Here is a 13,471-nt window from a genome sequence, read left to right on the forward strand (position 1 = left end):
AAGGAGATCAGCCCTGGGATTTCTTTGGAAGTAATGATGCTAAAGCTGAAACTCCAGTACTTTGGCCACCTCACGCGAAGAGTTGACTCATTGGAAAGGACTCTGATGCTGGGAGGGATTAGGGGCAGGAGGAGAAGGGGACAACAGAGGATGAGATGGCTGGATGGCATCACTGACTCGACGGACGTGAATCTGAGTGAACTCCGGGAGTTGGTGATGGACAGGGAGGCCTGGCGTGCTGCGATTCATGGGGTCACAAAGAGTCGGACACGACTGAGCGACTGAACTGAACTGATCTGAACTATGTGCCAGGCACTGTGCTCTACTGTTACATGTGTACAATACACACACAAGAGACATACAATTATGTAAGTGAACCGATATATATATAAAAGACCTAGGACAGTGCCTGGCACATAACAAGTGCTACGTGTTAGCTACTGTTGATGATGTCATTATGATCTCTCTTATTTCTCACCACAGCTCTAGGAGGGAGCCACTGTTACTGCGAGAGAACATAGTTGGTAAAAAAAAAAGGTGAAGCCAGAATTCATTTTTGCCATGGTACTGCTGTTAGGCAAATTTTAAAATGTATGTGATAGTAAATATATTTCCAGAAATGTGAAAAGATATATTGTGCAAAAATATTTAATTGACTACAAAAGTTCTAGATAAGGAACCATACACTTAAGTGTAATTCAAACAATAGTAGCCTGCTATTTACTATCACAATCAATGTTCAACTCCAACTTACCATGTTAATAGAAAAATGCATTTCCCATTTATTGTGAACAAGATATAAAACTACACATATACTACTATGCCAATTTTGAAAAGAGAGATACAGGTGATATATTTTAAAACACTAGACTGAAAAATACCCAAATATTCAGCCTAGAATCTAGGTTGTATTATGCATGATTTTTGTATTCTTCATTAGTAAAGGAAAAGATCATTCATATACACACACTCAGACATCCCTTGTTCAACATGAAATCTATTTTTTCCCCTCCTTGCTCTTTCTCCTGCATCCCTAGCCTGCATAATAGCTCCACAACCACCTGCCATCCCCCTCAGAAGTGTAGGAGCCACCCTGGCCTGCCCCCTCACCGTCCTGGGTGTGCCTGCTAGCTGCACTAGCTCCCAGCCTTGTACCTGGCCTGCCCCTCTCCCTTGGCCCTCAGAGGCAACCAGCCCAACCCACGCACTAAGGCCAAGGCCCGGCTCACCCTTGGTGTGCAGGAAGTCAAGGGCGGCAGCGACATCCCGCACCACTCGGCTGGCTTCTCGCTCATTGAAGTGCTTCTGCTTCTGGATATGGGCCAGGATGGAGCCTGAAGAGCAGAGGGGGCAGAGAGAGCTGTCTTTTCAGGCTCTAGTAAGAATAGTACCTTCTCAGAGGCCAAGTTTTCAAAAGTTTCAGGTGGGGACACAGGCTTACTCATCACTGAATGTCCAGCACCAGTGTGGTATCTGGCACAGACCAGGTACCAGCACAAAACTGGACTGAACAGAACTGGACAGCTATCTTCTGCACCTGTCTATGATGAGTGCAGAAGGGCAGATGTGGAGCAGATCTGGCTTCTGAAATCGAAAAGAACTAAAAGTGACTCTACCTGGGGCTGGGGGCCTCTCTAGAGGAACTTTTCCTCCCTTGCATCTGAGCTCAGGTCCAAACAAGAGCACAGGCCTTCAGGTGGAAACGCCACACCTCTACTGGTTGTGTAAAGGTCTAGAAAAAGGGAAAAAACTGCTTTCTCGCCTGAAATTTCCCATTTATTATTATTATTGTTGCTGTTATTTTGTTGGCAATGGCTAATATTTATTGAGTAGTTGCTCTGTACCAAGCATTATGTGGTATTTTTTAAATAGATTATCTTATCCTCACTGCAACTGGACATAAATGTACACAACAGAGTAATCCTCACTAACCTGAAGCCAAAGAAGGTTAAGCAACTTGTTCCAGATCATGTATCAGTAAATGGTGGCGTCATCAGGACTCGAGCCCAGTAAATCTGGCCCCGGGGCCTGGGCAGACCTCTCCTCAGCAGGACTTGTGGTTTGACTGCTTGGGGGATAGGATTCCCTGAGCCAACCAATCACTCTTTTTCACCCACTGAGTCTGGCCTCAGCAGAGCTGTGCTCTGAGTGATATGGCTACAGATGAAGCCGGCTGCATCAAGCATCTCAGAACAGGTAATTCACAGTGCTAGTGTCGCTGGGTGAAGCGGGGCACACACAGGCATGAGCATATGGCTTGGTTCCATGTGGTCTGTGCTCACCACTGGAAGCCAGAATTTCTGGCCTGAAGGTGCTCTGTGTCCTACAAATGGCACATGTTTACTTATTATCTCTGGCTTTTGAAGTGGGAAGAGGATGAAAGATCTTTCACTTGCCAGAGTAAACAATCAAAGGATCCCAATACACTGTGGAACATTCTGAGAAAACTGGCTCTAGGTTAAGTCTTGGGCTTGCTCAAGTCTTGTTTCCAAATTTGTTAAAAGGGAAGGTGAAGAGTACGTGTCTACAATAGCCCCCAGGACACCCAATTATTTTAATAATATTAACAGCTGACATTTATTAAACCTTTACTGCCCACTGGGCACTGAGCTAAGCATTTCACATGAATTATCTCATTTAATCTTGACAGTGTTCCAAGGAAGTAAGAGCTGTCATTTCCCCTATTTACAGATTACAGAGAGTACCATTTGGAAAGGTTAGATGACTTGCTCAAGGTCACACAGCTAGTAAGAGATGGAGCTCCCTTAACCACCTAGCCCCTCCCCGTGTAGACCTCCACTCAGCTCCAGACATCCTCCTTAACCTTCACCTTGCAAATGTGACCTAGGGATGGGCGAGTGATAGGGAGGGAAGGGGCTTCTCTATGTCAGAAAAGCAACTTAAATATATATTCCAGCGATCATGTGTGTGGGTGATGGCAGTAGCAGTGGTGGTCAAGAATGGCATCTTTCCATCTGCAGGATGGCACTTCTCAAGCCTCCTTTCTATCCTGGTCTGTGTCCTAAACAATGTGTCCCTCCTTCTCCTCTGGTGAGCCTTTTTGCACTTCGCAGTGTATGTAAAAGCTTCTGCCCCATAATTAATTCCATTAAATAGTGAATATGTCATCAAAACAATAGATTGATAAATTGATGATGAAATATATCTATATATGAGCCCTATTATAATAAGAAGGCATTTATAGAATGTACATACCAATGACATTCTAAGTCCTGCAAAATGCTAATTATCATCCTTCCCTCCGGCCTCCCTTCTCCCAAATCAAGGGCAGTTTTAAGTCCTTCATCCTTTTTATTAGCTTGACTCATTTTAGAAGTCTCTGGGATTCATGATGGATGATCACTACCCTGGGTCTTAATCAGAAGTCCGAACACACGCTCAACAGTAAGTACCTCCTTGCAATTTCTCAAAGACCAAGTAAAACCTTGTGTCGTCTTCAAAGAACTCAATCAGCTCCAAAATGTGCCTTAAACAGGGAAAAATAGGAGGAAAAGAAAAAAGGGAAAATGGTGTTACAGATTGAAGCTCACTTTTAAATAGACAAAAAAAAAAACCACAAACAAACAGATGCTCTGTAATGGACAGAAATCAACTTGAAATCAGAATGCTTATTAAAGACCCAGGTTTAAGAAGTAGCCAATGGTGTTAGCAAGATTCAGGTCACCTTATCTTTCCATAATGTTTAGTCTCTGGTGTTTTCACCAAGTCTGTGCTGTCAAACCCCAACCCTAAAACCCACTAGGTAGAGTTATAAAAAAAAGTCCCGGTCACATTAAACTGAATAAAATCTGCAGCCGACTGGAAGCAATTGCGGCTAATAACACTGAATAGTAGGTGTGTGTCCTGGAGGCAAGCAGCAAATAATTACTTGCCCTCCCTCTTGCCCATAAATCACGGGGCAGTATTTACATTGCCTGGAGAAAATGGAAACATCTGTCAAATAGACTTGGGGCCTAACGTGGGCACCGCTAGCCCCTAACTGCTAAGCGCTACTTAATGAAACGGCCGCATTCCCCGCCACCATAGCACTTGTGGCCTTCCCCGGTGAGCACTCTCTGTCTGCCTGAGCATTACTGCGCTCTGCCAACAAGGTCGTCTTGTAACTCAGTAGGGAAGCCACCAGCCTGGATATCAGAGGTGTTGGGGGCTTTTTTTCTTTTAAAGAATGAAATAAACCAAGTAGAGTCTGTAACGCTGAACTCAGAAGCTGCAGGGCTGAAAATAAAAATCTGTCTCTCATAAAAAAATGCTGACCACTTTGGGACAGACATCAGGCTTTTACTAGCCAAAAGGCGTCCGAATAAGATGGCCAAAATGGCCTAATTTGAAAGAAGATTGTAGAGGCAGTGCCTGGAGTTAAATCAACAGCAGCCCCCTTCTTCCAAGCTTAATGACAAAGCCATCAATACCGGCCACTGGCTCCCTGCTGACCCTGCCATGACAGGAGAGAGCGGGAAGCGGAGTCTTAGAGGTGACCCTGATTTAAAGCCACAGTGGGAGAGCCACTCATTCGGAGCTGGTGGTGAGCAGAATAAGATGGGGCTAGAGACCACCTTGGCCCAGTTATCAAGCAAAGAGTGTTAAACAAGGTTTCAGGACTCTTGGTAGTAGCTGAAAGTCAAAGTTGCTCAGTCATGTCCAACTCTTTGCAACCTCATGGACTATACAGTCCATGGAATTCTCTAGGCCAGAATACTGGAGTGGGTAACCTTTCCCTTCTCCAGGGGATCTTCTCAACCCAGGGATTGAACCCAGGTCTCCCACATTGTGGGTGGATTCTTTACCAGCTGAACCACAAGGAAAGCCCAAGAATACTGGAGTGGGTAGCCTATCCCTTCTCCAGCGGATCTTCCTGACCCAGGTATTGAACCAGGGTCTCCTGCATTGTAGGTGGATTCTTTACCAACTGAGCTATGAGGGAAGCCCTAGTAGTAGCTGCACATATGTAAATATGCCAGAAAAAGAAAACAGCACAAATAGTCTCCATAGTTATCATCATCCTCATCTATTTACTAAAGCAGGTCCCTATAGATTTCTACTCGGCAACACTCAACCTACTTTCTACAGGTGCTTGCAAGAAATAAAACCTATTTTTTCCCAAGCAGCCACTGATGCAGATTGCTCGCTCTTCTAACTTGCCTAAATTCCTGGTATGTACAGTATTTCAGCCTACACAGAAGACAGCTTCTTTGCTGCTGCTGCATCTCTCTGTCTCTCTCTGTCTCTTTTAAAAATTGTAAGATGGAAGGAGTTATATACAGTTGTGGGGGAAGGAGCAAGAGCTAACTGCTGGGGTTGGGAGATGGTGAGAAATAACCTCCTTTTCTGCAGCCAACCATCCCCCACAGAGAAGCAGCAAGTCACCTAACACTATACTCACTTGTTTCCTTGACACTGATAGAGCGTCTCCACCTCCCGAAATACCCTACTCCGACTGTGTCCTGCGTGTTTTTCGATGATCTGTGTGAAAAATAAAACTTGTCATATACACCCACCTGGTCAAAACACTCCCAACAGGTGCCCTCTGGCAGAGTGCAAGGCCAAATTCAGCCCAAATCCAGTGTCAAGCACAAGTCTGGAGTAGGCCATGGCGACGCAGGCACTGTGGTTCGGTCAGCAAAGCAACAGACTGGCCCCAGGACCTTCTAGCCCACCTGTTTGACTCTGGCCAAGTACATCACCATCGAAGCCTATGAGGGTGCCACCCCAGCAGCCCAGGGGAGACTGAGGCAGCCAGCAAGACAAAGAATCAGCTCTCCCAAGCTCCTATTCTGAAGGCATCTCTCTCTGCCTTAAGGCTAAGAACTTACAAGCTCTACTGAAGGATCTTCTAGTGCTGGAGGAAGAGCAAGGGGATAAGGGATACAGTAAAGAGGAAATAAAACTCCAACACCCAGCTCAGATGTCACTTCTGCAATTCTTCTGAGACCTTACCCTTTGGCAGGCATTGTATGAAGTCATTTAGGTACATAATCTCAGTTAATCCTTACAACACAATCCCGAAAAAACAGGCAGAGGTAAAGCATTTTGCCCACAGCTCTGCTAAGTGGCGGCGCTGCCATTCAAGCCCAGAACTGCTTCTAAAGCCCTCGATGTCCAACATCCGCTTATATCCTACACAACTTTGCTCAGAGAACCTGGAGGCTCTGTCTCTCCAATGATGCTGTGAGCTGCTCCCCCTCCCCACCTATACCAGGAGATGCCTGGCAAGTACTGACTGAAGGAATGGGCCAGCCAACAGATGAGCAGGGGGTTTATGTGGGGACTGGCTTACTCTGCACATCTCACAGACCCATTCAGAGCCCCAGATCACTGCAGGTAGAGCCTATGAGCAAGTCTTCCACAGAGCTGGTACTGGCTGACAGTCCCATGTGTGGGGTGGGCAGACACTGGGTCCTTTATCCCAAGACTGTCACCAAAGACACTTCAAGTGTCTCCAATATGTAGCAGCACACACATCTACAACCAAGTGTAATTTTCTAAGTAAGTCCCAGTTGGTTAGTAGACCAATGGACTCCAGTTCTGAGCTGTCAGAGAGGTGTGATTCTGGGGCACAGAAGCTATTCAGCTTGTTCGTTCATCAAGCAGATCACAGTTAGGAAGAAATTCCCAGCAGGCAACTATCCAGCATAGCTGGATGGCATGATTTTCTCTGAGGAGGTAAACAGCTCTTGCTACCAGAGATCATAGGGGTGTGCAAAACATGGAAAACTATAAGAAGTTACAAGGGAGGCTCAGGACCAGAATATCTTGAAATTCCATTCCAAGAGTAAGACTCTAGGATTCATCAGTTGGATGGCTGTTATGCAAAGCCCTAATAAAATCAAGTATAGTGGAGCCAGGCTGGAGAAGTAGCCCACATCTGGGGCACTTTCAAAGAACAGGAGAGATGTGAGACATGGGCAGCATTGCTGAAACTGAAGCATTGCCATGCCCAGGTCTGGTATTTGCCCAAAGATGCCAGGGAGCATGGAGGAAGGGCAGCCTTAAAGAAGTAGTTCTGTCATCCACAAATGTATTAAATATTTGACAATCAATTTACATTTACCCACTTAGGCATATTTTTAAAAATTATTTGAAATTTATACTGATCTGTTTAGAACAAGGAATCAAGATAATGCTTTTGCTACCACATGAAGCAACACTCCAGCAAAAAGGGCTGTGGCTTAGCAAAAGTGTTCTCCTTTATAAATCCATCTGGGACTATGACCATTTGGTTAAAAGGAGAAACATATCTTTCAAAAGCCAGTTTGGCTGGGTTTACTCATTTGAAGCAGCAATGAGAGCTGCTGGCTCAGGTAGATGTCTTGAAAACTTTGGTGGGTACCTGGATGGTTCAAATTAACATTGCTGGGGCCTGCCCCAAGTTTCTGATTCAGCAGGTCTAGGATAGAGTCAAATAATTTCTGTCTCTAACAAGTTCCCAGATCATCAAGTTGCGCTGATGCTGATAATGCAGGGACCATACTTTGAGAACCACTGCTTTAGATCCAACCCTTCTTTCATGTAGCGTCAGCAAACAGAAGAGCAGAGGGGCAAGGTGAGCCACTCTGAGGTCATGTAGCTGGAAAATACTTCTCCTGCCCCAAAGCTGAGCACTTAGTCCTTGTCAACACACTGTTGTACATCACTTGTACAGCATCTTGTAAACTGTGAAATGTTTCTGCCTCTACCAGTTCATTTTTGTTTCCATCTTCATAACCACTCCATGAGATTGGAAGGATTGGTATAATTATCTTCCTTCTAGAAGTGTGAGAACTCAGACTCAAAGAGGTTCAATGACTTGTCCCAAGTTAAACAGTAGTAGTTTGTCAAAAGAGAGATTCAGATAGGCCTTCTAATTCCAAATCTGACTGTTTTCTGAAGCTGACTTCATTCACCAGAGGCACTGCCCTAAGCACTTTACACATATTAACTTATTTAAACCTCACAACAATACCATATAGGTTCTATTATTACACTCATTATACAGATGAAGAAACTGAAGGACAGAAAGGTTAAGTAACTTGTCTAATGTCTCACAGTAAGTAAGTAGAGAAATTACCGAATCCAGTGAGTACAGCTTTGGAGCTCCCATTCTTATGAAGCCACTATGCTGTGAAATGTAAAATGTATCTGGTTTAGGACAAGCTGGGACTCACTATCTGTAAAGTAAAGCCTGGCATCTATATGAGACACTCACTTTGACAGCATACTCGTTGCCATTCTGCAGGCTCACGGCAACTTGAACTTTGGCATTGGCTCCCTCTCCCAGCAGTTCAGAGGTCAGCTTGTACACATCTAGAGGTGAAATGGAGGAGAAGCATAACAAGATGAGTCACCCCTTGCAGAGAAGGAAAGAAGAGCAGCGTCACTTGGCTTCCCCTGTCTGACAGCGCAGGTGCTCAAGGACCCAGCAGTGCTCATTGATGAGAAAGGCCACTAGTGCTGCCGGCTGCCTTGGGACTCAGCTTCACGACAAGCAGGTCTCAACACAGGATCTTGTTCCTCATTTTAGAGATGAGGTCAGTGAAGGGGGTTCAATTCAGCACATGCTTCCCAAGTACCTACTGTGTGCCAGACAACTTGTCAGACTCACAATAGGGACAGAGTGAGGAATAAAACATAGTCCTTGGCCTTTGAGAGTCACAGTCTGCTGGGGAAGACAGACAGGTAAGTACACAAGTGACCCCAGAATAAACCAGAGAAGGACAAAACACAGTAGGAAAAAAAAGAGCAGGGGAAGGGGAAGGTTAAATCTGCTCAGTGGATCTAGGGGATCCTCACAGAAGGGATGTGATCTGAATGGACATCATTCATTCACTCACTCATTTGTTGAGCACCTACCACATGACCAGTGCTAGGAACTGGTGATACAAAGGGGAATAAAGCACTGCTTTATTTTATACCACACATAGTGGAAGTCACTGGAGATTTCTGAGAAGTTTCCAGCAGTTGCCCACAGGAAACAGGAGAGAGAAGTAAGATGCAAACGGATGCCTCGAGGTTTTTAGAGTGCTGAGTCAGAGCGATTCTAACACAGCAATAGCTCTGGGTCAAAAGTATATTTAGGTGATCTCCCAGGCCCACAAAGAGCACAAGCTCTCTGAACCCCTTCCAAAGGAAGCCACAGCTCCATCAAGGTCTCTGCTGAGCTGACCTCTTCCTCCCCTGGCTACTGTTCTTCAGCTTTTTCCTCTAAAGGTAGCCTAGCATTAAAACCCGCAGAATACTGTTAACCATGAAATTAGATTTTATCACTTAGTTATGAGAAACTCCATAATTGCACAAGTCATCTGTGAATAACAGGAAATACTCTCTTGTTCATTGAAAGAGAAAGACCTTTTGATTTGGAAACTATTCTAAAACCCTTGGGACTTGTGTTCATTCCCCACCCTCACCCCCTCTGCCATACACAGACTATTGTTAAACACAAACAGACAAAACCTTACACTAAGCACTTTCTTGGTTCCATCACTGTTTGGTTTTACAGCTATTTGGATTTTAAATGACATGCTTCTCTCACAATGGATACTTGGAAAGTAGCAATATTCCTGACTTATAAAGGGTTTGTTGTAGGACCACGCTACAAAACAATCAATTCACTAGTTACGTCTGCAGTGCTGGAAAGAGGGACCATACAGGGAAGCTATTTCAAGTCTCACAATGAAAGAAACAAAAGTAGATGCTGGGGGTCACTCTGTCATTTCTTGGTTACTCCTAGGAATAGCAACTGAGACTTGCAGGTGTGTCCAATGAGTCACTTCATCCCGTCCAGTGTCCAGTGATAACAGGACCAGCTCCGAGCCTGGTGCCTCACACACAGTGTTCAAAATGTTTGATGACCTGATCATGTCCCCTGAACACAATATGCACTCTTTCAATGGAGTCAGAGTCATCCAGCACAAATGGCTGCAATCTCTAGGAGCTGAATTCTCTATTGATAGAAGGTTTAACTTTCTTTCTTTCTCTTTTTTGTCTGGCCATGCCACATGGCTTGCAGGATCTTAGTTCCCCAACTAGGGACCAGGCCAAAGTAGTGAAAGTGCGGAGTCCTAACCACTGGACTGCCAGGGAACTGCCTAGAAGGTTTAAGTTTCATTTGCAGCCACGGCCTTTGATGTTTCATCTTCCTCTGCCATGGCTATTCTACCTCTCGGCAGCTCCTCCAAGACTAGCTGAGGGAAAGATTACATCTGAAAAGGGGCTGAAACCTACCAGGTGACCTTGCTCCATGTGCAACTGTGACAGGCTGCCTTCTGTTCCCTGATGAAGCGCTCAGACCATTCAGAGGAGGCCCGTGCATCACCTGGGAGCTCTTCCCATCCTGGTGCTCTTTCTCTGTCACCCCCTTTCTATAAACCATCTCATCTTCGTCTTTTTTTTTTTTTTTTAATTTTCTCAGCTTAAAAATGTATTAGTCAGCTAGCGCTGCCATATCTAGATACCACCGACTGGGTGGCTTAAACCACAGAAATGTATTTTCACACAGTTCTGGAGGCCATAAGTCCAAGATTCGAGGTGCTGTCAGATTTGGGGTCTATGAGGCTTATAGATGCCACCTTCTTGCTGTGTCTTCACATGGCTTTTTCTCTATGCTCATGTCTCTCACTCTTATCCTTCATGCCTATCACACGGAGAAACATGAAGCTGGCTCTAAGATCTATACTCAGGGCTACCAGGATGCTGGCATACTTGGGGAGTCAACGACCCAGCTCTAAGAGATCAAAGAGAGTGACCAACCTTCAAACTTTCCTGGCAAGGAATCAGTGGCCCGGGCCTTCCGCTTCTTCTTCTTCCTCTTGTCACTTTCTGCAATGGGAACGGGTTCACTGCTACCCATCTCTGGGAGAAGAGAGGAGATGGAAGGGAAATATCACTGGACTGATCAAGCTATAAGTAAGTTCACTAAGAAGAAAGAGGAACAGGGAGACCCAGGAGCTTTACACACGTGGCTTTTAAATATCTATGAGGACTATTGATCTGTTTTGACCCAGGAGGCAAAACTAAAGGCAAACCATTATAGGAGATCATTAACTGTGGAAAGGAATTCAGACAGATGGGCTAGATTAAAATCGGATAGCAGAAGCCTGCTGTAACCAAGCTCATTAGCACACGGATTTAGATGTGCCCCCAAACTGAGCAATGAATCCATAAGCAGAATCCTACCTGTGACATCTTCCAGCCTCAGCACCAGAAAGGTAGGACCCAGGGAGCTAAGCAGAAAGGGAGACGGGTTTGGGAGGGCAGTCCATACATTGAAATGACATGCTCAGTAACACTCCTGTGGATGTGCAAAGGATTCAAAAGGCCCTCAGTGGAGACTGCTTCTGTATAGGTACAACAGGGCAGGGGTTTGGTTTGAGGGTGGCCCTAAATTCCTTCATGTCCAAGAGCACAGGCTGGAGGGCCTGTGAGGCCTGGGGCACACTCTGCCTCCTTAGCTCTTTATTTCAGAGGATGCAGGTAGGGTCCATTCAGAAGTCTGCCGTTAACAGGTCTACGCTGTGTTGCTGGATTCAGTCATTTTACAAAAACATTATTATCTCTCCCTGGAAGGCACCTGGCTCCCCACCTTAAAGGGAGGATTTGTGAGGCAGACATTTAGACACTGGACAGAAAAGGGTAGGGCCAGAGAAAATAAAGCAGGAGACTGAGAGGGGGAAAGAGAAAAGGAGGAATAATGAACCAGTGGCCAATCATAGTCCTGTTTCTAAGACACTCTAGTAAGGGCCTTCCCCTGTTAAAGATAAATTACTTATAGAACATGTCATGCCCTTGATCCAGAGTGGAGCCTTAATACTCTTTGCCTGCAGTTAGAAATAATAAGATTTCTCTCAAGTCTCTGGGTCTAAATCCCCACCAGGGTGATTAAACCTTTACATCCTTCTAAAATAGAGGCGCTCGAGTGCTGATGGGGTATACAATGTGAGAGACTTTTAGACCAACCTTCAATAAACACAGGCTTGGGTTGTTGGATTTCTTTTTTTTTTTTTTTTTTCCTGAGATTTTGAAATGGAAGCTGGCTCTTTGCCCACTGAGGGGAAAGGCCCACTCTCTTCTCAGAGGACCCCAGCTGAACACGATCAGAAAATTGCCAAGTCTGCTCAGGAAGACTGATTAGAGCCTAGGCATAGCTACTGTACACCGTTCTCAGAAGCAAGTATGCGACAGCCATTAGGAGAAAGCACATAGAACAATGGCATGTTTCAATAGCACAATCCAGGAAAACCTAGCTAAGCAGCCAACTGTCTGACAGCTCAATGGAGGTGCATTCTTCCTTCCTTTTTAGGATCTGCTGACAGCAGACTTTCATTTACATTTTAGAGTACAGATAAACACGTGAAAAAAGGAATCCACAGAGGATCGCCACTACTCTAGTTGAGAGCTTCAAGCACAGGATGTATCTGGACACTGCAACATGCTATGAATTTCAAAGAACTGAACTTAAATATTAGCACCCCAAGATCCATCCTCCCAAAGGGAAACTAAAAGGAAAAGAGATGCCCAACATAGTGAGAAATTCTACAGAAATAAAACACAGGGTCACTTATCTTCAGGACCCCAGGAAGGGGGCGCTGGCCAATGGGACAGCAGGCTGAGGAGGGACCACTGTCCCTCTTGCCCTGCCCTTGTGTGCAGTCCAGTGGCAAGCCCCTCCCACCCCACCCCACATCTATTTTCTCACTAGCACTGCGAGCCAAGTGCAGAGTGGACAGATCTCGGATTCACTTCTCTTTTTCCTTCCCCTGTCCACGCTCTGAAGGAGGGCTGAAGGACAAGCAAAACAGCCCAAAGGCAGCAGTGGAGAGGCGCAGCAGGAGAGCTGGCGGCGTTATGGTTCACGGGGGACGCTCAGACATACTTATGACTCTAGCTAGAAAACCCCGTTAGTCGCAATTTATACTTGGTTTTCACCACAGCAGGGCTGAGGGAGCCGCTCGTGGAAGCAGCATACCTCTGACGCACTGCCACACATGCGATATAAGATTTTATGGCTTCGCACACAAAAGGATAGAGTACCTGGTCTATTCTGCATGGAATCCAATGGAAGAGGGTATGCCAGAAGGGACAGATGGTTAAGACTTTCCTTGGAAACAGAACTTGTTGAAGGAGAGTTGTTTTTGAAACTAGGAAGAAAAAAATGTAGGAAGGCAGTGAAGTGAAAAAACATATTTAACTCCCCTGTTTACAGTGGGGGGTGGGTGGGGCAGGAAGTGGGATGGAGACATGTCATCATCTTACAAAGGGCTGAAAGCTCTTTACCTGGAGCCTGTCCATACACTGTCTTGGGACTTTAGTTTATTATGTGTGTAATCATTTGATAAAGGCTTCCTCAGGGTGCGAGGCTCCACAATCAAGCTGGTCCTTGGCTCACCTCCTTTCCTTGGCCTAAGAACTCCTCTCAGCCATCAAAGCCCAGCTCAAAAGTCTCTCCTCTCTTATAATAAGTTAAGGTTTTCACAAATAC

At 45.4% G+C, this 13,471-nt stretch overlaps 1 protein-coding gene across 19 annotated transcripts in view; it reads right to left on the bottom strand.

Moving 5' to 3' along the window:
* MKNK1 (MAPK interacting serine/threonine kinase 1) overlaps positions 1-13,471 on the bottom strand; it is a 45,817-nt gene that overhangs the window by 15,176 nt on the left and 17,170 nt on the right. For 5 of the 19 annotated variants that reach the window (XM_086386882.1, XM_086386835.1, XM_086386853.1 and 2 more), the window contains 5 exons: positions 10,744-10,845; positions 8,204-8,301; positions 5,402-5,481; positions 3,414-3,487; positions 1,230-1,334 (listed from right to left, as the gene is read on the bottom strand). In XM_086386882.1, the coding sequence (XP_086243008.1) occupies positions 1,230-1,334; positions 3,414-3,487; positions 5,402-5,481; positions 8,204-8,301; positions 10,744-10,843 (457 nt within the window). In that variant the 5' untranslated portion in view covers positions 10,844-10,845. Of the gene's footprint in view, positions 1-1,229; positions 1,335-3,413; positions 3,488-5,401; positions 5,482-8,065; positions 8,117-8,203; positions 8,302-10,743; positions 10,846-13,023; positions 13,131-13,471 lie in introns of all 19 variants that reach the window. The other 14 variants (XM_086386844.1, XM_086386856.1, XM_086386792.1 and 11 more) reach the window with 7 other exon arrangements.

The sequence above is a fragment of the Bos grunniens genome, chromosome 3 (genome assembly GCF_055505025.1).
Source record: "Bos grunniens cultivar Pamir isolate PY7600 chromosome 3, Bosgru_T2T1.0, whole genome shotgun sequence".
Lineage (NCBI taxonomy): Eukaryota > Metazoa > Chordata > Mammalia > Artiodactyla > Bovidae > Bos > Bos grunniens.